This window comes from Neovison vison, chromosome 10, assembly GCF_020171115.1.
Source record: "Neovison vison isolate M4711 chromosome 10, ASM_NN_V1, whole genome shotgun sequence".
Lineage (NCBI taxonomy): Eukaryota > Metazoa > Chordata > Mammalia > Carnivora > Mustelidae > Neogale > Neogale vison.
This window is the reverse complement of record NC_058100.1, coordinates 35,165,312-35,191,360: the sequence shown is the minus strand read 5'-3', so window position 1 is coordinate 35,191,360 and position 26,049 is coordinate 35,165,312. Positions and strand designations below refer to the sequence as shown.

At 49.8% G+C, this 26,049-nt stretch overlaps 2 protein-coding genes across 4 annotated transcripts; one reads left to right on the top strand and one right to left on the bottom strand.

The window, feature by feature from the left end:
- Window positions 1-226: 226 nt before the first annotated feature.
- C10H1orf105 (chromosome 10 C1orf105 homolog) lies at window positions 227-23,401 on the bottom strand. The gene is given in 8 exon segments (XM_044266983.1): window positions 227-770; window positions 3,886-3,953; window positions 6,598-6,665; window positions 12,730-12,804; window positions 19,261-19,351; window positions 22,606-22,759; window positions 22,762-22,828; window positions 22,830-23,401. Coding segments are annotated over 8 exon segments (1,143 nt in total). The 5' UTR covers window positions 23,304-23,401; the 3' UTR covers window positions 227-624.
- PIGC (phosphatidylinositol glycan anchor biosynthesis class C) lies at window positions 21,461-26,049 on the top strand. 3 transcript variants are annotated; one of them, XM_044266986.1, is made up of 3 exons: window positions 21,461-21,475; window positions 22,091-22,239; window positions 24,634-26,049. In XM_044266986.1, exon 3 carries the CDS (start codon window positions 24,857-24,859, stop codon window positions 25,748-25,750), a length of 894 nt encoding a protein of 297 aa, XP_044122921.1. In that variant the 5' UTR covers window positions 21,461-21,475; window positions 22,091-22,239; window positions 24,634-24,856; the 3' UTR covers window positions 25,751-26,049. The 3 variants fall into 3 exon arrangements, with proteins under 3 accessions (XP_044122921.1, XP_044122920.1, XP_044122919.1); XM_044266985.1 differs by lacking the exon at window positions 21,461-21,475 and adding an exon at window positions 21,535-21,756; XM_044266984.1 differs by lacking the exons at window positions 21,461-21,475; window positions 22,091-22,239 and adding an exon at window positions 23,621-23,742.

The following is a 26,049-nucleotide window of genomic DNA, read 5'->3' as shown; positions in this document are numbered from 1 at the left end:
TGTAAGCACGTGATTTAGATATGAGTGAGCAAAGATCAGATGAGTATCCGGTAATACACAGGGCACTAAACGAGGGGGGCGAGACAAGGCACGTGTCCTGTCCTGGGGAGTTGTAGTCACTAATCACTTGCCATTTTCCCATTACGTCACAGTCTCCTGTCATCTACCATGTAACTGACAGAAGTAAGGGCAGGAGCATGAGCTCCATTTCTCTCCTGCATTCACAATAAGTTGAACTCACAAGAGACCTCCAGGAGCCATCTCCAGCTCCCTGCCCTGAGGAAGAGCTGAAATAATTTGCAAGAAAACCCAAATCTTAGAAACAGAAGGATGTTGTCTACCACAACACAGTTACAAATCATAAAAAAAAAAAAAAAAACCTGACACTCAACATGTTCCATTTTAATCAGTTAAACTTTTAGTCACGGAAATTAAACCACTTGTCTTTAGGAAAAGTGAGTGAGAAGACAGTGGCAGGAGCTAGAATTCGAGCAACTCTCAGGAAAGCAAAAGTGAGTCACCTTTTTGGTGACAGGAGGAAATTAGGCTAATCTGTCAGAAACTGGCTTGGTTAACTTGTTTTCTCTTCGTGAGTCCGGAAGGTGATGAGCTCCGACCACTCATTCACTGCCTCATTGTCTTGCCCACTGGCTCTTTTCTGGGCAAGGAGGAGAGTCGAGTGTCCTGCATGGTTGTGTAGGTGTCTGCCAGCAGTCCGTGGAAGACCGCTGTCCTGGGGCCCAGAATGGGCAGTCTGTAGCGGACACTCTCTGCAGGACAGTGCAAGGAGGAGGAAAAACAAGCGCTTCTTAGAATATATTTTTAAAGACACTCAAAATATTTAAAGGTCACCAAAGACTTTTTTTTTTGACCTTATAAAACAGATTCAAAATTCACATAAGAATTTCTCTTAATAGAACCATCTTATCCCGCAGAAGATTTAAGGTCCCAAAAATCTTATCAAAGAGGTCAGAATAGAGTACCTAGAAACAAAATTCAAGTATTAGGAGTTATTGTCAATTAAATAAAAAGTGAATATAAAATGTGTCTGGAGTTATAATGTGCGTTAAAGGGAAAAGAAGATTCAATTCTCAGGATGGGGTAACTGGGTGATGGACGTTAAGGCAGGCATGCGATGTAATGGGCATTGGGTGTTACGTAAGACTGATGAATCACAGACCTGTACCTCTGAAACCAATAATACATTATATGTTAACTAACTGAATTAAAATTCTAAAAAATAAATATTAAAAAAAGAAGACTTTTCAGGGACACATACACAGTTCTATCTTCAAAAACCGAACATGATCTTAACAAAAAGTCTAAAATAGCACTAGAATTTCAAAAGGAACCTTCATTTTATGAAATAATGTAAACTAGGGTTCCTTAAAATCCTCATCCTCCTGACCTCTTCTTAAAATCTGATTTTATTTACAAAAATGTTGGTGAATATTCAGCTTTCCCAGAAGATACATTGCTTAAAGGATAACGTCTTTCTGTTGGAAGTCACTGAATGGAAGGGAATTGGAGTCCCGAATTCTCTGGAAAAGCTCCTCACTCCAGCTGAATGAGAACTAAGAGATGTTGCAAGACCACAGACCTAGGATCTGGTTCAGTCTTATCACTGTAATGAAGAGGAAACAGAGGTCCAGGGTCACAGGCACGGAGGGACCGAGGACCAGAACCCAGATCTCCTTAATCCTAGCCCGGTGATGTTTGAACCATGTCACAGCAACGTGTCAGCGGCAGGCCAGAGCAGGTTGTCCACGTCTCTCCAGATGTTTATTGACAATCGGAGCCTGTACGTGTCATGGTACTCTGGACTCAACGCCAGAGTCAAGATAAATGGATCCAGAAGAAATCCCCATAACTTCTGGAGAGAGGCTCTTTCTGTTTACTTAGTTCTCACTAATAATTACTGATAATATACAAGGGTTATCTGAATCCAGAAACATACTAGAAGTCACTGCTGTGATCAAGGAGAGGAGTTAGACAACAACCGGCAGCTACGTTCGCTGGGATGAGTCAGCCATTTGGTCTTTGTAGCATGTCCACAGGTGGGTGGCAGCCTCAGCAGTTTTTCTGGGTTGATCAAAGGTGAAGGCTGCTCGTACTGAGAGTCTGGCTCTCAGGGGTGGGGCAGGAGCAGCACGGGGTCGGGGGTAGGAGGGGGAGGCGGGACAGCAGAAGGTTTCTCTGGCTTCAGAGGTGGGAACCCAGAGGCCCAGACAGTTTAAACAACTTGGCCAGTCCTGTGCAGCAAAACTCGGATCTGAACCCAGGTCTCCTTGCTTCTAGACTGTGCTTTTACCTCCCCTCAGAGGGCACCAACGGGAGCAAAGCTCAGCTCAGAAATGTCACAGCTGGCCTGGACAGTAGATCTACCCAGCTTCAGCTCCTAGCCAGCTCCTTCAGCACTCTCCCCGAAGTCCTGCCTCTAGGATCGCCGCCCTTGAATGGACTCCGTGGGCAAGAGTCACAATACGTCCAAGAACATCATGTGCTGACCTTATGTACACAAATTCGAGCTCTTATATTGGTGACTGAACAACACTCTCATAGTTAATAAATCGATGAAAGGCATCTTATCGCATTGCCCTTAGAATCACAAAATAAACATTCTTGCTGAGGGAAAGGCGTGTGTGTGTGTGTGTGTGTGTTCTACTCCTTTGCAAGGCAGGCCTGAAAAACTCCATGTTCAAGGAAAACTCAGAATGAGTGTGTGACCAGAAATGAGAACATTGAAACCAAGTGCCCGTGCCTGTCCCCCAATGTTCCCGTGCCTTCCAGAGAGTGAGGTGGTCATAGACCAGCAAATGGTGGAGGGGGAGCTTTTCTTGGATGGATGTTCCTAGCTCTTGGCTCTTTAGTTTGTTTTGGCTAAATGAGATCCATGAACTAGGCCAATGTTTGCAGACACCTAACGAGGGATTCGCTGGGACTGGCAGTCTTTCACTCCACTCTGCTCGTGTGAATGTCTCCAATTGGATTACCCAAGCCTGTGGTCCGCGCTTTTAGCCTTCCTTCAAGATTATCCCTTCTATTTTCAAATCTCCTCTCTGGATGCCTTCTCGGGAAATTCTGGCTAGCTCCCCTGCAGAAGGAGCTTAGACTTTCCCATTTGTATAAAGCAAATAAAGGATCTTGATTTTCCTTATTGTGTATATCAAATGAGAGAAAAGATGGAGGTGGCCTCACAGTCAATATGGGATCAAATGAGAAGATGGATACACGTACTAACATGACAGCCTCTACTGCACTAAACCCTTGAGCTGCCCCCAAAGAATGACCTGCACCCACCTTCACCAGCTCAGTGTTGACGTCTCTTAAGAGATGAGACATAGGTTGATGCCTAAGCTGGAACTGAAGCCTCTATCCTTTTGTCTATTAATAGCAAGTGGACCTAAGAATAGCACTGGGTAGCTGCCAGAAGGCAGGTGGTTTAGGAAGCCTGTGGGGTGGAAGGTTCAGGGCTTTGGAGAGGCCATTCCAAGGGTGTGGGGATGCAGTTCCTTTCCCAACTAAACTGCCTGAAAGGGAATTACCTACTTTGAGCATCATTTCCATGGAAACTCTTCAGCAAGTAGATTATGGGGCTCTTTAGAAAGAATGGGGAAGATTCCCTGTTGCCTGGAGAAGACCTGGGAAGGAACAAGGCACCGATGAAGGTCACTGAGGCCTGGGGAGGGGACAGGAGGGGCTGGCCTGAAGCGGGGGCTGGGGAGCAATCAAAACAGGCCTTAAGCAGTATGTGAAAAGAGAAAGAGGCAGACAGAGGGAACCTGTTCGGAAAATCGAGAAACCATCTTAGGGATTAAACTTTTCATCCTACTGCTTGCAGGGTAGGATGTCCCCCCTCTACAAGCACTCTGAAAGAACACAAACCTGTTGAGATGTCATTATGGGAATGTTTGGCTACAGTCTGGGCTTTTGGTGGATGAAGATTCATCATTCTGTTTGGAAGAAGCAAGAAAACACATCAGTTATGTGGCTAAGGCTTGGTGGGAAGGAATGTGCCTCTACGCATGTGAAAACACAGATGCTCTCTTGAAACCAGCGCCTGTTCACCTGGTGCTCAGACCAGTCGGCTACAGTGTGAGGTGACGGGCCAGAGACCACCACATCTGAAGCTCTTTCACTTTTAAGGATTGTGATAAAAACTTCATTGGAAAAAATATTTTATTCATTGTCAGATCATGTATGGTCTAAAAACAGAAGGAATCAAGAATCCTCCAGTTTCCAGAAAAAAAAAATAAAAAAAAGAACAACTCTTCCAGATCACTAATCTACCCTTCAAGTGCAAAACAGAATATTTTGGTGAGAACCTTCTTATTATTTTATTTTTATTTTTTTGTCTTAAAATCTCTTCCTTTATTCCCATCAATATTATTCAGTGAGACTGGTTTTTCCACTGCTGAGTGTTATTAAAGCAAGACAGGAACAATTCAGAAATATTTTGCTGTCAATCTAACTTTGATTAAATAAATTTTTAAAATATTTACTTATGTAAGTAATCTCTACACCCAACACGGACCTTAAACTCACGACCCTGAGATCAAAAGTAGCACGATTTTCCAACTGAGCCAGCCAGATGCCCCAAATCAATTTTTATAAAGAATATTTTTATTTATTTAGTTAGTTCGTTTTTATTTTAATCATCCAGTGCTCATCACAAATCTACTCCTTAATCCCCATCACTTATTTCACCTTCCAACTTTAGAGAAAATGTCTTGACCACATCTATTTCTCCTGGTGGCAACGGCTGTGGAAATGACCCTTGGGCAAAATGATATGAGTCCAAACCATTTCTACATTAAATTGCTTAAGCTCTAAAGACTGACAAATCTGTAAACTTTGGTGAGATCTGCATTCAGTTCATTGTCTCCATTTCTACCAAGGTTTTCCAAGATTATTTTTACTTTGCTACCAAAAATATGGCCCATCTGTCCAATTTATTTTACTCAGTTGCCATTGAAAAGAATCAGTGGGACTAAGGAAAAGAAAAATTCTTTCTATTACCCATGTTGAACAAACAGGAATGTGTCTAAGACTGAGTAATTTAAGATTTGTTTGCACTATAATTCAATAAACATATATCTCCCCACTCATATTTCCTCTGTCTCCCCCCTCCCTTCCTTCTTTCCTTCATTCCTTCCATTCGACAAACATCATTTAACTTCTACAATGGTTACAATTAAAGTCACTTTGCAAAAACTCTTATTTCAGTAAGGACAATTCTACCTCCCCATATATATAGTGAGACTCAAAAACCATAAGAACAGATTTTATAAGCTACAAACAGAACCAGGACCCTCCTTTATAGTCACACTAGCTAAATCTCAAACAGAAGTGGTCTGTTTTCTTTCATTACATTGGAAAAAAAAAAAAAAAAAGAACCATCTAATGATACTTCAGGTTGGTGTAGACGTGATTTTAGTTTTGGTTCAATCCTTAGTCTCGCTCAAGGAATAAAAGTTACTTGTTTAATAACAGGTAATGATTCTGGAATTTGGGACTTTATTTAAAATACCAGACTTGCAAGATAAATGAACTGGGGCAACAAATCTCAAAAGTTTCTATCACAGAGGAGTGAAACTTTTGTTCAGAAATCCCAGACTTTAGATAGTTCTTTTTTCTATTTAAAGTCTATACAGAATATTTATTTGAATTCGTTTTATTATGATCTGATAGGAGCTTTGGAAAAGTTGCGGGTAAACGTTATCAGTGCTGGAGTGTGCTGGATTCAAAAACACTACCCATTCCTCTCCGACCCTATCTCTCTGAGCCAGGCGCCCAGCACACGGGTTCCCTGCATCTGAGTCTACACTGCAGCGTGGAGCAAATTTCATGAAAGGAATCATAACATCTATTGCTGTCCAACAAAGACCTATTGATTTTTCCATATTATTGCTTTCTCTATGAGGAAAGAAAAGAGTGTCATTGGATCACATATAACTTTTTTGGTTACTCCCCTCAAATCCGCCCCTGTTTGCATGCCTACATTCCAACCATCTACTGTAAGGCAAGTCTACCCACACTGCTGTCTTATCCAGGGCGAGTCTAATGAAGTAAAAGCTTCATTAAAGTCCCTTTTCCCTTTCTGATAGCTAAACACATGGGGGGGGTTGCTGATATCCAACTAAACAAAATTCTGACTGGATTTTATTTTTTATATACTTGATCTTGATAAGAAAGTAGCAAAGGACAACCAGACAAACTGATGGGCTGAGAATAGCTCATGTGTGATGTCCCGTACCTTCTGAATTACATAAGTCATCTACATCTACATGGAAAATTTGTACTCAGTTCTGCCTGAGTTACCAAAGGAACCTCGTATTCTCTTCTTAGTACTGTTTTTGGGAAGGTGGAAAGGCAGATGATACTTTCTACCATAATTTCAATAGTTGTTCAAGCAAAAAGGTGAAAACAACTTTTCTGGTCTAATTCTCTGGTTCAACCAGGAAATGAATTCAGTGGAGAAGCCCATTCCCTAAGCATTCCCTGAACATTCTACTTATGTTTTTCAATCCACTGTCCTGTGTCCGCAAACTGATATAAACAATTAAAATAACGTCCTGATTTAAATGTTAAGCTTACCTATGAGTCATAAAATTCTCAAAGGAAAGTTTCAGATTATGAGGAATTATCACAGTTCTTGGTTGTACCTGAGAAAGAAATTCTCATTTAGAACATTGCCCCAAACTATTCCAATTTAAATAAATAATGCACCGCCTTAACAAACACAAGTTGTATTTAATGTTGGAATCACTCTATATTCTTTTGTGATATGAATGAACCAGAAAGGATCACCTGCCCATAAGTCATAGGGTCTATGTTCTTCCCTGGTTATCAGATTTTGAAGTTAGAAACCTCATGATTGGTAAAGCCTCCAATTCTCTTTGTTTAGCTCACCCCCAACATTCTTCAGGTCTCAGATCACCTGTCAGCCTCTCTTGGACACCACCGACTCCTGGACCACTGTTAGGTGGTCCTCTGTCTTACCTTCTCACTGTGCCCTAGGCTTCCTCGACTAGCATATTCCTCAGGTTTTTATTGTATTTACTTGCTTGGTGTCTGTTTTCCCTCATAGATTTCAGCTGCAAGGAGCAGAGACCATGTCCCTATTTTTGTATTTCCAGGTTCTAACACAGTGCCTGTTCAAGAAATATTTGTTGATCAAATTAATGAATGAATGTACCCGCCTTGAAGCACATTTGATTTTAAATGTACCTTTCCTAGAGGACTATAATAAATCACACAGTTACAGTATTCCTGATTAAGACACTATTTTCTTGAACTTTTCCAGATTTGTTAGTGTTACTAAATATTGGTTTTCTTTTGGAGCTTGGGCTTTCACTAAGAACCGCCCCGCGCCCCCCCCCCCCCGCCATTTCTCAAAAGATATTGTAGTCACGACAATGCAAAGATAATCACGGGATGTGGTGCAGGTGTTCAGCTGGGCTGTTTGTGGAGGGGCTTGTGATTTAAATGTATGACATAACAAGCTGCAAGTTACTGTGGGTTAAGGGCCTTCAGAGGTGCTTGAAAATAGAGAAGAACCTGAACATCAGGTCTATAGAAATGCCAATCACTTACGTTATTTAATCAGATTGTTGTAACTCATTAGTTGAGGAGCAGCAGCTGGGGGAGGAGGGAATGATCTGGTAACAGGAGCATGTGGGAGATGTGAGGGCAGCAAAGTCTTTGGTAAGAACCTGGGAAGAGGTTTCTAGATATATAAAAGGGATGAGAATGAAGGAGACACACCGCCTTTTTAAATTTTCTTCTGAAGTTGGCTCTGTTGCCAAGAAAGACGGAGGAAACCATACCTTCTCCTGATTAGCACGACCCCTTTTCAAAAGCCCCTAAATCCAGCCAGGACTATCGTAGGTACAGCCATGAGTGGGCGATCGGGGCCTGCCCCAGAACAAAGCTACCGAAGACAGCATTTTTGTCCCTGAGAAGTGTGTCGTGTGGGCAGCTCCTATTCAGTCTTGAAAACTGTGCATCATCTTCTGGGAGAGAGTTCCCGAGTGCTACTCTCCCGGCTTTTCTTGATCCCTGCTTTCCTACCTTCCGCTTCCCATCCGAGCAGGTCTCTTTCTCTTCTGTTCATCAGTTTGTTATCATTATTTGTTCACCCACTGGCTCCTTAAAGGTAGGACTTATGTCTAATTCTTTTGTTTATTTTTTTTCCTTTGTAGCTGAGCTATTACCTAAGTCCCTGGCCCGTGGTAGGCAGTCAATAAATACTCGTTGAAATGAGCTCAGTTACGTAAAGAGACTTCTGAAACCAGTGAACATACGCACGTTAAAGAATGGGTGCCTAGAGTATATCCAGTCTGACATCCTACTTTGAAGGGGTTTGAAAGTGTGTATTGGAGAGCAATGCACATAACAGAAGGACTATGAAATAGGTATTTTAAGGGGAAGATGAGCTGTTTGGAGCAGACATGTAATAAGAGATAATTTACATAACACTAAGGTGGCTATCCCTGTTGGCTCACAGCCGTAACTTTCACTAGGTTATTTCTTCTACACTAAATAACTGAACTCCTGGCCCCGGGGTACTCAGACCCAGGAGTATGAGTGGTCAGACAAGCCAAGTCCTATTAGGATTTTTATTTTTCTGATATTCATCTATTTTATGCTTTTATTTTTTTCAGTATTTATTTATTTGAGCAACAGAGAGACAGCAAGAAAGAGCACTAGTGGGGGTGAAGAGAGAGGGAGAATCAGGCTCCCCGCTGAGCAGGAAGGCTCATTCAGGGCTCCATCCCAGGACCCCGGGATCATGACCTGAACTAAGGCAGATCCTTAACTGACTGAGCCACCCAGGTCCCCCATCTATACTTTCATTTTTAAAAAATATTTTCCTAGTGCTAATCTTTTTTTTAAATTCAGACACCATAAGGTTCATTATCTCAGTGTACAACTCAGTGGATTTTAGTAGCATCACAAAGTTGTGCAACAATCACCACTAACTACTTCCAGAAGATTTTCAACAGCCCAGAAAGAAACTCTGTCCTCATTAGCACTCATTTTTGTTCATTCATTCCCCAAGTCCTTGGCAACCGCTGTCTGTTTTCTGTTTCTACAGATGTGCCTGTTCTGGACATTTCATATAAATGAAATTGATATAACTCATGGCCTTTACTGTCTGGTTTCTTTTACAAAACAAAATGTTTTCAAGGTTTATCTAGCTTGCAGCATATAGAAGTACTTTCTTTTTCCTGGCTGAATAATATTCCCCTATATAGATCACATTTTGTTTATGCACTCATCAGTTGATGGACCTTTGAGGTGTTTTCACTTTTGGCTATGATGAATGACATTGCTAAGAACATTCTTGTACAAGTTTGTGTACAGACATATGTTTTGAGTTCTCTTGAGTATAGATCTAGGTTGGAAATGCTGGGTCATATGTTGACTCTATGTCATTCCAACCAGCAATGTATAGGGGTTCCAATTATCCATATCCTCGTCAACACTTGTCCACTTTTTATTATGCGCAGTCTAGTGGATGTAAAATAATATCTCGTTATGGTTTCAATTGCATTTCCTTAATGCTTAATGATGTTGAACATCTTTTTGTGTCTTTATTGGCCATTTGTATATCTTCTTTGGAGAAATGTTTATTCAAATATTTTGTCCATCTTGAAATTGGGATGTTTGGTTTTTTATTGTTGAGTTATAAACTTTTTTTTGTTTTTGTTTGTTTAAGATTTTATTTATTTGACAGACAGATCACAAGTAGGCAGAGAGGCAGGCAGAAAGAGAGAGAGGGAAGCAGGCTCCCCATTGTGCAGAAAGCCCAATGCAGGGCTTGATCCCAGGACCCCAAGATCACGACCTGAGCCAAAGGCAGAGGCTTTAACCCACTGAGCCACCCAGGCACCCCTGAGTTATAAACTTTAAAAAAATGTATTTTAGATTCTAGTCCCTTTTCAGATACACGGTTGGCAAAAATTTTCTCCCCTTCTGTGGGTTGTCTTTTCGTTTTCCAGATGGTGGTGTTCGCAACAAAAAAGTTTTTAATTTTGATGAAGGCAAATTTAGGTAGTTTTTGTTGTTGTTTGTGCTTTTGGTGTCATATCTAAGAAACCATTCCTTATTCAAGGTCATGAAGATTTACACCTCTAAGAGTTTGATGTTCTAGCTCTCCCAAGTAGGCCTTTGATCTATGTGTTATTTTTTATATATGGTGTGAGGGAGGGGCACAACGTCATTCTTTTGCATGTGGATATACAATTGTCTCCGTACCATTTACTGAAAAGACTATTCTTTTCTCATTAAATTGTTTTGACACCTCTGTCAAAAATCAACTGTTCGGGACCTCTTATTCTTATGGAGATCCCATATTATGTAATTAAATTTCATTTTCTCCTGTTAAAAAAACTTTTTAAATTGTTCACAAATGTAAGGTGTTATTTCTGGACTCACAATTTTATTCCACTGATTTATATGTTTATCTTTGTGCCAGTACCACAAAGTCCTGATTATTGTAGCTTTATAGTAGGTTTTGAAACCAGGAAGGGTGAGTCCTCCAACTTTGCTCTTTGTTTTTGAGATTGTTTAAGCTATACTGTATCTCTTGCATTTCCATATGTATTTTAAGATCTGTGTATCAGTTTCTTCAAAAATGTCATAGGAGCTTTTGAGAGGTATTGGACTGAGATCAGTTTGGGAGTACTTTCGTTTTAAAAATCTGTAAACATGGTTTTTTCCCATTTATTTAGGTCTTCTTTAATTTCTTTACATGATGTTATATAGCTTTTGATGTACAAGTCTTGCATTTATTTTGTTAATTTTATTCCTAAGTATTTTAATTTTTTGATGCTATCGTAAATGGAACTGTTTTCTTAATGTCATTTTTGGATTGTTCATTGCTAGTATATAGAAACAGAATTGATTTGTGTATGTTGATCTCATATCCTGTAAGCCTGCTATACTCATTTATTAGCTTTAATTGTCTTTTGTGGGCTCCTTAGGACAGTCTAGGTATTAAGATTATGCCATCTGCAAATACAGTTTTATGTCTTCCTTTCCAATCTGGTTGTCTTTTATTTCTTTTTCTTGTGTTAACTGCCCTAAGCAATGTTAAATAGAAGTAGCAAGACTGGACATCCTGGTCTTGTTTCTGATCTGAGGGGCAAATATCCAGCCTGGAAAATATCCAATATTCATTGAGTACAATGTTGGCTGTGGGTTTTTCATAGATCTGCTTTATCAGGTCAAGGAAGTTCCTGCTCTTTTTAGGAGTCTTTTTATGTCTTCCCAGCATCTACCTTCAGCCCCCTGCTGAGAAAGGAGAGGTCTCAGTGACTAGGGCAGAGACACAGTACCCCGACCCCAGCAGGAAGCTGAAGCGCTGTTGCACATGGTGAAGCAAGGGTATCTATTTCCTGCTCATTTTCTAACTGTCTCCAGCTTTTCACCAGGGTCTGCATGCACTGGTCTGACGTTAGTGTTTGAGGGCTTTCTTTTTGGGTTCTGCAGTGAATGGCAAAACCACGGTGTGTGGTTCTCCTCCAGTCAGGCCTGGGTGAGGGCAAAGGTCGGAGAAGAGGTCTTGAGAAAGAGAGCAGCTGCTGAAGTCCCAAGCGAGCCAGCCGGCCAAAGCCAGCTTGGGCCCGGGGTCAGTGCATTCTAAATGTGGACACAGTGGTTCCAGGAATAAGACCGGGAGAAATCCCAATCCCAGTTTCCCAGATTCCAGTCAATGCTAATAACAAACGCTGTGACCCAAATTACGAAGAACTTGAACAGGGATTGTGACGTTCAGGTGCACCTTTGCTCACCGCTTCGGTTAGATTTCCAAATCCCACAGAAAGATTTCACAAAACTGCCCATCTCTTGCATACCCTAGTGGTCAAAGCCCTTTCGCCATTAACGTCTCAAAGGAGGCTCTCTTGGGTCTTCTGATTTTCTTCTACTCCTTGCCCTTCCTCTTACTGCATGTCAGCCCAGGGTCAAAGGAGAACCACAGGATTGTAGAGACCCTTCCTCAACTCCGACCCTAACCCTAACTGTTTAACTAAATTTGTCTTCAACCCAAGCCTGACCAACCCTAACCCTAATCCTTCAACAGACCCAAGTCCTAACGCGGACCTGTAGAACATTCCTCCAGACGCAGGCCTCTTTCTGCAGCAACTCTGACGATGACAGAGCTTTGTCCCTGTTTCCTCCATTCCTTTGCTAGCCTTCATGCCCCGGATTTTGCACCACCAGCTACAGACAACCCCCACCCCCAACCTGGAAGGTGCTATAGGACCTCTCCTTAGCTTCTACTCTGAGGCGCTGATTGAATTGATGGACCCAAAGATGAAGCTGCTTGTCTCGTGACTGTAAGGGTCGAGGCAGGTTGCTTGTACGGGTGCATGTTGTGCTGTGTTGGAGAAATGTTCCGGGGGAGGGTTCCCCAGCCGCCTGAACCCCTACAGCAGTGGAGTCACTTGAAAATTCTCAAAGCAAAGCGGCTCTTCTCAGCTCTACCTCACTGACTCGCCTACCGTGGCTCATCTTTGGGTTTGTTGCAAATGGAGACGGGTCATCATCCTGTGTCAGATAACGGTGCTCCCGGGGCCCACGGGTCGTTATTTGCAGCCTTCCCTGCATAAGGTGTTGTCTCTCCCCTGGGCTCCGGTGGGAGAGGGCTGCCCCTCTCTACCCTGCCCAGTGCTCTGCCCTGGGACACCCGCGCTCACCTGTGCCGTCCTACTGACCTACCATTTTTCTCTCTTGACAAGTGGAGCACAGCTGCTTGTCTCTGATCAGCACGGGGCTCCTGTGGAGCCTCCTGGCCTGGGGAGAAAGAAACGGAGGTGAGGAAACGGTGCGGGTCCCTGGGGCAGCAAAGAAGGGGGCAGGGCTGGAGGCGCAAGAGCGGTACCCGTTGTGCCCTCCATCAATCCCGGGGAGTCTCTGGTCTCAGCCCCATCCCAGGTGGAGGCTGAGGCCAGGCTTGGCTGCCGCTGGGAGGGCCAGACAGAGTTTGGGCAGGAGGGGGCGTCCACAGACCGATCAGTGGCCTCAGGACCCCTTCGCACAGTGGCACGGGTGCAACGGGCCCTTCCTCGCTCACGCGGACATCAGAGCCGTGAGCTGTGTTCACTGGAAGTGGCTAACACGGGAGACGAGGATCGCGGAACAAACAGTGAGTACGAATTAAAGGCTCCTCCGGCCATTGGACTGTCTGTTGACCTCAGACTACATGTGTGCATGCCTGTGGCCTGACCGGTCCTGCTGCCCTGGGCGGGGGTGGGGAACGGGAACAGGAGGAATGCGCGTCTGCACCTCGGGGCCGGCCTGGGGTGCGCTCCTAGGGCGACCTTCAGCGGACTGGGCTGCCGGTGGCTTCACCCTCTGAGACAGCCTTCGGGTGAGGCCCCATTATCGAAGGCATGAGGACCAAAGTCTAGGGATGAAGTTGGATTCTTTGGACAAATGTTGAAAATACCTTTCATTTTTATAGGCCATTTAAAGAGCCTCAAGCGCGTGTTACAGTGTTGTGGGCCGGGACGCTGAAGTGTGAGTGTGACCAGCTCGATCCTTCCACTCAGCAGCACATTTGTTGTGAGGCCCGCCTGTGGAGGGGGCTGGGCTGGGCCACAGAGAGGAGTGAGACCTTTTCTGGCCCTAAGGCAGGCCAGGGAGAAAGACAAATTCATTCGTTTGCGCGTTCGCTCGGAGCGGGGGTCCCTGAAACAAGGCAGACGCGGCTTCTGACCGCCGCCTGCGGACACGGAAGCCCAACACCGTGACAGAACTGTGGGAGGCCCCAGTGAGCCTGGAGGAAGCCACGGGTCACCTGGACGGGGCGGGGCGGGCCGAGAGGGAAGGGCCTGCGCACGGCTGCAGGAGCCGGTGTGCTCGGGTAGGTGTCGCGGCGAACAAGGTGGGGGGAGGGCATGCCACCGCCCTGAAAGCCCTGCCACAGCGAGGGAGGATGACCTAGACGACCCGAGGCTGGCGGAGAGGGGCCACCGCCCGGTGTGCGGGGTGGGCAGAGGGGCAGAGACTCCTGGGCTTCTGGAAGATTCCAGCCTCTGCCGGATCCTTCCCGGTCCCCGGGGCGGGCCGGGTTGGCTCCTCCTTCCAACCCTCGGCTCGGACGCGAAGACGCGCGACGGAAACTCTGACCGAGGCGGGGCGGGCTCGGTGCGGCAGAAGCGGCCCTGAGACTTCTGGGCCTTCAGCAACGAGAGACGGCGTCCCAGGGCAGGGTCCGGAGACGCTTCGAGAAGTGGCATGACGCGGGGTCTGAAAGGCCGCAGAGGGCGCGGACGGGGAGGCGGCGGCGGGGGCGTCCTGGGCAGGTCGGGTTTTGGCGGCAGCGGCCGCTCGTGTCCTGTAGCGGATTCCTTCCCCTTCCCAGGTTTCTGGTTTCTCCCCCCGAACAGGAGTTCACTGCAGATCAAGCAGCGGGTCTACGTGAGGCGCCTCCCAGGTGCGCGGCAGGCTCTGGCCCGGGACGAGGGCCGCGGGCGGCTCCCGACCGCCGTCCCCAGCGTTGCGCAGGTGGCCCAGCCGGCCTTGCCCGCTCCTCGGTTAAAGCCGGCTTCGCCGTTACTTTCTCCTAAGTGTGCGGCTCGTCCGCTTCCGCTCCGCACGCCCCTGACCCGAGTCGGGCACCTGCCGTTCTGATTCCAATCACAGACTTCCGTCGCGTTTTGTTGCATTTTGTCCTGGTTTTTTTGTTGTTGTTGTTGTTTTGTTTTGTTTTAATGGGTTTGTTCCTCCACCAGCCTGAGAGTTCTTGAAAAGCAAAGACACATCTCGAACATCCTTGCATCCCTAGAGCCCACCAAGAATCTGGCGACGGTAGCTCTTCGAGCGGAGGGGGAGGGGCAGAGAGAGAGGGAGACGCAGACTCCCCGCTGAGCAGGGAGCCCACTGTGGGGGCTCAGTCCCAGGACCCGGGGATCATGACCTGAGCCAAAGGCAGACGCTTAACCGACTGAGCGTTTTAAACTAAACACATGACACATACTGGCATGTGTGCAGGGAAGTCGGTGCAGATAATCTGGGATGCCACGTTTTACAGGCCTCCGCTTCCCCCAACCTCCCCCCACCCACTACCTTGCTTTCTTTCCTAGCCCTGGGACCAAAGGGCTTTTTCCTCTGCAGCATTTGCTGCTCACTCTTGGTTTCCTCAAGGCCCCTTCAGCAGCAGCGGCAGGAACGGCACGAGAAGCGGCTGCTAGTTCAGAGCCTGGGCCCCTGGTTGTATCCTCTTGTAGACACAGAGCCACCAAGAAAAGCACTTCTGAAATGCTAATGGGCTTCTCATTTTCCAAGCAGCTGTCCCCAGGATGGCAGATGGCAGTTGTGATGAGAAAGTGAGAGCGACCTTTTGTAGCCTGGCCAAGGTACCACGCACAGCTCAGCCGGGCCCCAGAAGCCCGAGTTGCCCACTCGCGTGTCGCGACTAGAAACGTCCTAATGTTTGAGGCTAATACTTGCTGAGGTTCATAAGGTCGGCTCATGGCCCAAGTTCTTGGCCTTCTTGAATCTTTGATAAAGAATCAGAGAAACCTGTTTCCCTCCTTTTCCCTCCCTCCACCTCTCTGTCTCGCACACAGACCTCTCCACATAACAAAAACTGAAAATGTGAAAGCACCAGATGGTGATTTTAAAAATAGCCCTCATGGGCACGCTCAGGAGTGCAGACAAATCTGCCTGCATCCTCCCTGCCCCTCAACACCTCTGTTCCTTTCCTCTCTTCCACTCCCGCCTTCCATGAGACACACCCCGCGGGGCCCTCTAGTTCAGTTCTTTCAATGAACACAACGAGGAAATTGTGACCCAGAAGGGTTGAGAGATTTGGTCCAACCATACATGTATTTAGTTTCAGTGAGCCAGAAACTTCCTTGGTTAAAGGGCCAAAAGACGATTACCTTTTGTCAGGGAGAAAGTGAGTTCTTAGGGTCTGTATGAGGGCATACACCCCTTAGAAAAAAAGTGATCAGAGAGCTATTTTCAATATTCAAAAAAACCCTCCGATAATTACACATTTTCCTGCGGTCTGAAAATACCAGCCATCTCCATTAAAGAATAAAGTGAATGCAGTTTTTTCAAATACTCATAGGTTGACTCAGAAACCTTTCAGACCCACACAAAGTATTATCAACAGCCATGCGTATACTGTCAGGACTTCTTACAAGTCCGTTTTATTACCATTAGATCAGTGGTGGTAATTATTACCTCTCTTTTAAAATCCTATCTTTAGGGGGCCTGGGTGGCTCAGTCCGTTACGGGTCTGCCTTCAGCTCAGGTCATGATCCCAGGGTCCTGGGATCGAGCCCCGAGTCAGGCTCCCTGCTCAGTGGGGAACCTGCTTCTCCCTCTCCCTCTGCCTGCTGCTCTGCCTATTTGTGTTCTCTCTCTACCTCTCTGTCAAATATTAAAAAAAAATAATAAAATCCTATCTTTAATTACAGGTGTCTGGTCCAGAGATACAAGAAAAGGCCTGAGGAGTACACAGGGTAGTTTCTGTGGCAGTCACGGGCTCTCCAAAGCTCATTCAGGGAGACAGAAGTAAGAAAAGAAGGAGTTCTAGGTGGTGAGAAAATTGGGAGTTGCCGTCCTGCGCCTTTTCCCAGCCAAGTCTCAGCCCTGCAGCGTCCGTGGTAGGCAACGCGTCACAGGTCTCTGAAAGTGGCCCAAGGAAGGCTCCCCTCTGGACGCTGACTCATTGGGCTGGAACAACAAACCCAAACCCGGATCAAAGAGAGGAGGGAGGGAGCGGGGGCGGGAGGCGACTCCTGCACGGGGACCTGACCCTGCAAGTAGGCCCAGGATCTCCAGGGCAGCCCCCGTGTGGGCCCCACCCTCCAAGCTGCCTGGCTGGGGAGCTCGGAGCAAGTCAGCTCTGGGCCTCCCTTCTGTCCTGGTGCCAATGCCCGGGGTTCCAGGGCGTCTGGAGGAGTCCACACCTGCCCCGGGCCCTTGCCTAAATGGGGGAGGGTTGGGGTTCCATGTCTTTGGGTTCATTTTCCGTTTTTCTTCTCTGTCAGCCCTGCCTTTCCTCTTCTGTTTCCTTTTTTGCATTCTGTGCCCCTGCCTACCTCTCTGGGTCTCTCTCAGCTTCTGCTTTTTTTTTCCTTTTCCTTTTCTTTTCTTTTCTTTCTTTCTTTCTTTTTTTTTTTTTTTTTTTTTGCTGTTTGTCTTCCTGTCCCTGTCTTTCCGTCTCTGTGCCTCTCTGTTTCCTTTCTGTCTCTCTGTCCATCAGTGAACATTGTCCCAGACACACAGACACCTGCCTCTGCCACAGGACGGCTCCTGGGCAGGGCAGGGGTGCCCCTTGGAATGTGAGTGTTCCAAGTTCTGCCCTCTGACCTGTGACTGGGACAGGGAAGGGGGCCAGGTGGCACGACCTTCGCACCAGTGCCCAGAGGCCAGGCCGTCTGGTGGCTGCCGTGCTGCCAGAGCCCTTTGGCAGGTCCCTGATTTGGAGGCTACAGGAAGAGCTACGGCGTCCGGGGTCCACAGTGCTTTCCTCTCCCAAAGGATACAGCACGGTTTCTTTCCAGAAAGGAGCAGCTGCCAGCCAAGCCCGTGTTTCACTCACAGGGTCCGAGGGGAGGCCTTCGTGGTCCCAGGCAGCTCTGTGCAACTCCGAACACGCAGACCTTGTCAAAATACTTGCGATCTTCCTTTAGCTGCCCCGGCGGTCGGAGGTACTTCCCCGCCGTGGCCTCTCTTTGCTCAGCCCAGCCTCGCCTCAAACGCTCAGGTGTGGCCACTTCTCCGGGTCATTTCCTCGGGAGGGCTCCTGTGCCACGTAAAACTTACACTAAACACAGGGGGGTGCCTTCCTCCGTTGACCTTACATCAGTTAACTCTCGGGGGCAGCCGAACCCCCGAAGACGGCGAAGGTAAAATTTTGCCTTCTCCACCCCTCCTTGCCCTTCCAATCGGCAAGGGCCACTGTTTTCTCACACAGGCGCGGAGAGCGGTAGAGGGAGAGAGGCAGGTGGAGCGCCAGGCCCCGACATGGGAGGACGAGGGCCAGGAGGTCCCCGCTCTCCCCACCCCTGCGGGAGTGCTGACCCCGGATTCCCAGCCGGTCTCAGCCCCCAGCGCCCAGGCTACGGACGTTGCTGCTCTTGGCTGCTCTCTAGTGGTCACCCGTGAGCATCGCACCATGAAATTCTAAGTTCTGCTGAAGCTGGTCCTCCCCCCTTTCCCTGGCCATTGTGCTTTCCCCAAACTCTGGCCTCTTGCCCACTGGGTCGGGGGTCTGGAGTCTTAATGCCTCGCTGCTGCGGCCTGATTCCTTGATGTTTTCAAGCCCTTCCTGCAAGCTCAGGTCTGTGTCTTTGCTCCCCTGGTGCTCACCCCCTCTGTGGAAACACCTGCCAGATGGAATGCTGAAGCCCATTCCTCTGGGACCCTTCCCCGCTGCTCCCTGTCCACCCGTCCTGCCCCTCCCACCCCCCTCGCAGGGCGGCTGTGCACTGTGCGGTCTGCGCACCCATTCATGGAGGTGACATCGGACTCACCTCTCTTCCTATCTACGCTACCCACAGGCGGCCTCCCTAAGCAGGCGTCTACCCCCTGACAGGATGGCCGGCCGATGGTGGTTCGCAGAGCAGAGCTGTCCCCACGATGGGGCGTCCCCACGATGGGCGCTGTGACAAGTGCTTAGGAACGCCGCCCTGTGTACTTCTCAGGTGAGGAACCCCTCATCCACCCAGGAGTTCCCTCCCTCGGTCTCCTTGTACTGCTGACTGCACCGGCACCTCTAAGATCGGGAACCCTCGGGGTGCTCCACTGCGAGCAGTGTCGCCCAAGAGCCAGTCACAGTTGATTTCGGAGAGGCGGAGGGGACAGGAGGACGACAACAGGAAATTCCACAGGTGTGGATCTTGTATGTGAGAGACATAAGGGATCCAGGGCCGTGATGGGACAGGGTCAGAGGCTCCAGGAGCAAGGACCGGCTCCAGACACAGGCTGAACGGCGGTCCCTGAAGTCCTCTGGGCCTGTCTCTCAACCGGAAGGTGTGTGTGTGTTTTTACTTTTTGATGATTGTGACCTTTGTTCTTAGGGCCAGTGCCCTGGAGCTTGGGTGAGCCTGCGATGCTTATTTATTTATTTACTTATTTACTTATTTCGTTCAGCTGTGTATGGAAGAGTGATGATGTTCCAGGCCCAGGGCTCTGCTAAGGAGATAGGAAGCGGCTTTGTATGTACACTCAATGTCATATTAGAACCACTGTGGGTGTCTTTTCAATGAAAAAGCAAAAATTGAGTACCTTAGATAAGACATCTGGAACTTGAAACAAAATAGGCAAATTCATATCCTTCTTGGATGAAATCAGAAAAGTGGCAGAGGCCTGAGGATATCTGAAGTAATCAAAACAAAGCAAGTTAGAACCACAATCTCTGGTTTGAAGAGCCAAGCCCTTGGTGACATCAGTTAACTCTCGGGGGCAGCCGAGTCAGCATCCCTGTGAGGCCGTCTCCTCCCCTCTCACCGGTCCCTCCACTTCCAAACAGCTGGGCGACGTAGGGGTCAAAACAGACAACCCCAAGATGTACCACTCTGGCCTGCAGATTATTTTGAGCTGAAAACCATCAAGGCCCAAAAGACTTGGGAAGAAACGCTGACCTTCCCCTTAACTATCCAGAAGAGTTTAGATAGAGGACCTGTTCCTGGGAAGAGAGCTATCACCACAGATTATTTACTATTTACTACTAATTTACTACCACCTAGGTAAGGCAGCCCGGGAGGCATTTAGCAAAGTCTGTTGAAATTCATCTCTGGGTCCCTTTGTTTCTCGGTGGCCCAGCAAACATTTCTTTACCAAACATTTACTCTTTCCTTTCTTTCTGTGAATTGTTTTCCTTCCCTTTGACTCCCCAACCCCTTCTCCTTACTTAGTTCAGGATGACATATATAGTCATTCGGTTTGACCGTCTTTGGAATCTCACGTGGGTTCTTGTATGTACAAAATCAAATTTGATCTTCCCTTATTAATGTGTCTCAGGTCGATCTGATTCTCAGACCAGCCAGAAGAAACTTGAAGGGCAGAGGAAAGGTTCTCCTCGTCAACAGAGATAACCCACGGGACACCCAGGGAGTTGTTTCTCACCCCAGTCCTGAAGGGCACAGACCATTTGGCAGCTTCCAAAGGAAGGCTTTGCCCTCCTAAGTCACTCTAGCTTCTCTGTCCTTTTGTTTTGAACTAACCAATGAAGTGTCGGAGACAGTGTACAAAGGCAGGAAAAAGTTGTTTATAAGGGCAGATGTGTAATGGGTGAAATGCAACCAGATCTCCTTGGAAGAGCTGTGTGTGTAGAAGTTGTTCATATTTAATAAGCACAGGGTTCCTCCATGCCTGGTCTGCTTTCTTGGAGTCTGTGTCCCTGGGCACTGCGTCTACTCATTTCTTCCCATGGAACAGATTCTTCTTCCAACCACTCTGGAACATTCTTTCTTTCTAGTCAGGGGTGGAGCAAGGACACTGCGGGGACCCTATCAGTTTTCCTCACAGGGTGTGACCTGCCTCGTGGCTGTTGTTTCATTTTATTACAATATCAGAGGCCAAGGCATGCAGGGGGCCTGTTGTCCTAAGCTGCTTGTGTGTACGACACTGTGCATGCCCCCGGCATTCCAGAAATGGAAACTCGGCATGCCAGGAGCACCTCTCTAACGAGAAAAGAGGTCGCTGTTCATTGTTCATTTATAACTCAGGCATGTGGAATGAGTTTGGTATTCCCAAGGCATTGGCAGTTTCACGTCTGCTCACCATTTCCCGGGGCCCTGGTGGAGCAGGGGCGGTGGGTCTGACCCGGCCCCTTCACTGTCTTTGACCTGGAACAGCCTGCCTTGGACTGGACATCCAAATGCTGACCTAGGGAGACCAGAGGCCCCTCTCGAGCGGCCTGAACACTCAGTGATCTCCCATCAACAGGGCCTCAGTGTGACCTGGGGGCTTCCGAGCCCGAGAATGAGTGTGGCTTTCGTGTGGCAAGACCGTCTTCCCCGAAGGAAGGAGGTCTGTGGAGGCCCGGGTGTCTGAGCCAGGACTCCACTTCCCCAGGCGGTACGCGTGTTTCTGGGCTTCGTGGCTGGGGGGCTCGGAGTACATTTCACTGCAAGTGTCTTTCTCTTTTTCAGACTGTTCTGCGTTAGAACTGCTTGTCCGAAACTAGGAAATGCTAAAAGCACATTTATCACTATCTTACTGAGGCCTGAGGAAAAGGTTTTGCCAAAAACAAACAGCCTGGAACCCAGAGCTTTAACCGGATGAAGAGATTCTAATCTTTAGGAATTGCTGATACTTAAACAAACCATCCTGTCAAAGGACTTTGCACTCTGGTGTTGTCTCCCTGAAAGCTCCGGGCACCATCCGGGCCTCCGACCGGCCAGTGTCTGTGAGGTAGACAAGTGTGTTTCTCTTTCCCTGGGCTGAGATCCCCGCCCAAGTTCCATTCAGAAATGAGCAGAGCTTCACTGACCCTGAGGTAATTTCTCCTTAGGACCAGCTCAAGGTTAGCTGGCCAGAGGGAAAACTACCCCCTCCCTTCACACTGTCCATAGTCTGTCCCTTCTGATATTCCAGGACCTGGCTGTGTTCTGACGCTGCCCCGCTGTGTTCTGGGGCTGCCCTCTTCAGGTCCCCGTCCTGTTCCCCCTCCCTGCGCCCGACCCCAAAACTGTACAATCTGGGAACAGGAGAGCCATGCCCGCTGGTGCTTTCCTCCTGGCTGCAGGGGCAGATCTGATGGAACAGGGCTGAGCTGGGGTAAGTGAGCTCTTACCCTAGTCAGACGGTCACCACCGGCCATTTCACATTAGCTGGAGCTCAGATACGAAGCGAGGTAGCAGGAAAGCGCAGGAAGCACTTGAGAGGGCTCGGAAATGCACACAGCTGGCTGGCTGCTTGCGGACAATGTGGCTTTTAAAAGGAGCAGCCCATACACATCCATGCTGTCGAGAGGGGATGTGGGGAGAGTGTCCCTCACCGGGACTCGCTCACCTGTGGGCAGGAGGGCATGGGTCTCCCCAGTCCCTTCTGGTTTCTCCCATTTGCGCCCGCATTACCCCACATTCCCCTTCCTTCCACTTCCCCTCCCCAGAGCAGCCTGTATGACCGCAGCCCGGGACGTGGAGAGTGAGGAAGCCCGGCGACTGCTAGTGTCCGCGCTAAAAGGCTGCGAACACACCAACGCGTCCAGTTTTGAAGCAGAGAGTCACGTCGCCCAGCTGTTTGGAAGTGGAGGGACCGGTGAGAGGGGAGGAGACGGCCTCACAGGGATGCTGGGCAGACGCGCCTCTCTCGACTTGGGAGGTTAAAATTAGAGACAAAGTAAGATACCGAGGACAGCAGAAGCGTCGGACGCGCAGCATCCAGGGCAAAAGGTCCGTGTTGTTGAGCGGTGGCCGGAGAGGGAAGGTTGTGGGGATTGCGTCCCCCTGCCAGGCCCATCCTGAGCGCCCGCTCTTGTCGCAGAGACCCAGGCCACTTCTGGTTTCGGAACCCTCTCCTTGGGTTTCTCAGCGGACCGGGTCCGCCCCTCTGATAACCGACCCCCGGGAATCATCTCCCGGAGGTCTTTCCCGCAACCTTTGCCCTCGGGGGCTGAGCTGTTACCTTTTGGGGAGGCTGAGCACTAGCGGCTTGTTCACGAGGCTGGCCTCACTAAGCCAAGGAATCTTGCCAAACTTGGGAACAGAAACCTGGAGAGAAATGGAGAGAGCGCGATCGTTCTGCGGACCCGAGGGCCTCCGAGCCGTCACAGCCCGGCCCGACGAAGCTCCCGCAGGCTACCGGGCCGCCGGCGCGCTGCGGACCGCGGCTGTGGCCTGAGCGCTCGGAGCCCCGTCGGGCATCCCGGGGCCAACAGCGCTCCCCGCGCGCGGCGGACGGACAGACGGAGCCCACGCGTGACCTGCCCTCGCGGACCAGGTTCGCTGACCTCGGGGCGCGCCGCGTCTGGCGTCCCCGCGTCCGTCGCGTTGCGGCTTCATCCCTCCCGACCGCTCGGGCGTCCCTGAAGTCGGCGGAGCGCGAGCGACCGCGCACCGGCCTCGGACTTCCCCGCCGCAGCCCCGCCGCCCCTTCCAGGCAGCGGAGGGCGGAGAACCGCGCTCTGGAGCCCCGGGCGGTGCGCGTTGGTCTCCGGTACGGCGCTTCCCGGCGGGGCTCCGGCCCTGCAGCCGCGCTCCGGGAGCGGTCACCCCCTGCGGCCGGTGCTCGGGGCCGCCGGAGTGTCGTCTCTTCCGGTCCCTGCGGAGTCGGGAGCCTCCAGCGGCGTCTGCGGGCGCCCCCGGGGGATGCGCGCAGGGCATTCGCGGACGCCGGGAGGCCCCAGCTGAGCGCCTGACGGGTCGCGGGAACCCGGGAGAGTAGGGTTCACGATCGGTCCCGGACAGCCCGGCCCCGGGCCCAAGTCACATCCCGCCCTCCCGTCGGGCGCGCGCTTTTTCCTCGGCTCTGAAGGGGCGTCGGCCCCGGGGCAGCCGCGAGGTCTCCGAGCCGCCGGGAGGGGGCAGCAGCGAGCTCGCTAGCTCCGCCGGCCGCGCGGGGGGCGCTCTCGCCGCGGAGGTGCTGGCGGACCCGGAAGTGCTCGGCCGCCGCCGCGACCCCGGCGCCCCGGATGGGGAAGGAGGCGGCAACCGCCCTCCGCGAGCCGCGCCGCCCTGAGAGGTGCGGGCAGGTGGGTCCGGGGCGGGAGCCGCTGTTTCCGGGCCGCTCTGTCCTCCGCCGGCCCCCGCGGGCCCCAGGCTGGTGAGTGAGGGGCGGCGGCGGGCGGGGCAGGCTCGGGAGCGTGCGTGGGGCGCCCCGGGACCCCGGCCGGACCCCGCGGCGCGGCCTTGCGCTTTTCGGCTGCGCGGCCCGTGCGGCGGCCGGGGAGCCCGGAGACTGGGGTCTGTGCTGCAGGGAGGGTCTCCCGGTGCAGCAACACCCGTCTCGGCCTCCGTGGAGTCATGGGGTCGGGCAGGAGGAGTCTCCCTCGCAGACGCGCTGGCCGACCCCGGTGTTTCTGACCCCGCGGTTTTCACTGCGCAGGAGGGGTGGTGCGGTTTACTCTTGTCTTCAGGCTGCCGCCTTTCCTCGTTTTTAAATAGTAATCGATGCCTGTGAGATCTCAGTACATAGAAGCTCCGGATCCTGTCCCTAGGAATTTGCATTACTTGCAGCTGAAGGACGCAGTGACAGCGAGGGTTCGGGGTGCTCTGAAGCCCACCGCAGGCCTCGGGGGTCTGTGAACCCCCGAGGTAACTGGTTTACAGGCAGACCTGTTGGGAGGCCGAGGCTTTGGGGTCAGACTTGGGTTTGAATTTGGCTCCATTGTTCACCACTGTTGATTGGCTCTGAGGTTACCTGAGCAGTTTGAACCTCAGGAGTGTACGTTTTTACTCAGAAGGAGGCATTTTGCTAATTACAGGGGAGCTAATGCTAACCTGAGAGGTGGGGATTGAGTGGAGGGAGCCCAGAAGGCGCTGGGTAAGTAAGAGCTAACAGACGGCTGTCCTGTGGTTGGGGTTCTAACTTCGAGTCTCGGACGAAATGTCGATGTCCGTAATTACGACGTGGCCACCGCATGTGTTTTGCTCCAACTTTTAATGCACCGAGGTGGTTTGATTTTAACTCTGTCCTTCCCTTGTCTTTTCACAGGTTTCATAGGTTCACAGTCCTCCTTTTTCTAGGAACTTGGCTCAGAGAACGAGCTCATCTACTGTAGGCCTGGCCTGGGTTGCTTCCTTTGAAACTCAGAACATCAGCCACAGCACAGCATGGAATTTGCAGAAAGGTCTTATTTCGAAACATCATAGAGAACAAGAGCCACCGGGACTTGTGCGGGGGAGGTTGCACCGGCCTGCGTCTGAGGGAGAGGATCATGTGTGCCCAGCCTGTAACGAACGCAAAGGAAGCCAAGTGGCAGAAGGTCTTGTATGAGCGCCAGCCCTTTCCTGATAACTACGTGGACCGGCGTTTCCTGGAGGAGCTCCGGAAGAACATCTACGCCCGGAAATACCAGTACTGGGCTGTGGTATTCGAGTCCAGCGTGGTGGTCCAGCAGCTGTGTAGTGTCTGCGTTTTCGTCGTTATCTGGTGGTATTTGGATGAGGGTCTTCTGGCCCCGCAGTGGCTTTTTGGGACTGGGCTGGCTTCTTCACTGATTGGCTATGTTTTGTTCGATCTCATCGACGGCGGTGAAGGACGGAAGAAGAGCGGGAGGACGCGGTGGGCTGACCTGAAGAGCGCCCTCGTTTTCATTACTTTCACATATGGTTTCTCGCCAGTGCTAAAGACCCTGACGGAGTCCATCAGCACCGACACCATCTATGCCATGTCGGTCTTCATGCTCTTAGGCCACCTCATTTTCTTCGACTACGGTGCCAATGCTGCCATCGTATCCAGTACCCTGTCCTTGAACATGGCCATCTTCGCTTCCGTCTGCCTCGCGTCACGCCTGCCCCGGTCCCTGCATGCCTTCATCATGGTGACGTTTGCCATCCAGATTTTTGCCCTGTGGCCCATGTTACAGAAGAAACTGAAGGCGTGCACTCCCCGCAGCTACGTGGGAGTGACGCTGCTTTTTGCGTTTTCAGCCTTGGGAGGCCTCCTGTCCATCAGTGCTGTGGGAGCCATCCTCTTCGCCCTTCTGCTGGTTTCCATCTCTTGTCTCTGCCCTTTGTACCTCATTCGCCTGCAGGTTTTCAAAGAAAACATTCATGGGCCTTGGGATGAGGCTGAAATCAAAGAAGACTTATCCCGGTTTCTCAGCTAAGTTAGAGACTCGCATTCTGTTAGGAAGGCAGGCCGCTAGACTGGCCTCCCAGTGAGTGTAGGATTTGAAGGCAGAGTCCCATTCTGGATGCAACGGACCGATGCGGGTCGGGGAGCGGAGATCAAAAGAAAAACCTGTAACCAAAGGCATGGGTGGTGAAGGTGCTTGTCCCTTCTGTTATTTTGTGGATGAAGAAGCTTCCTGGGGCCTTCTTGAATTCTTGCTTCTCACTCACTGTAACAAATGAAGTCATGTGGTTTCTATTTATTGAAAAAAAAAAAAAATAACACACCCATTAA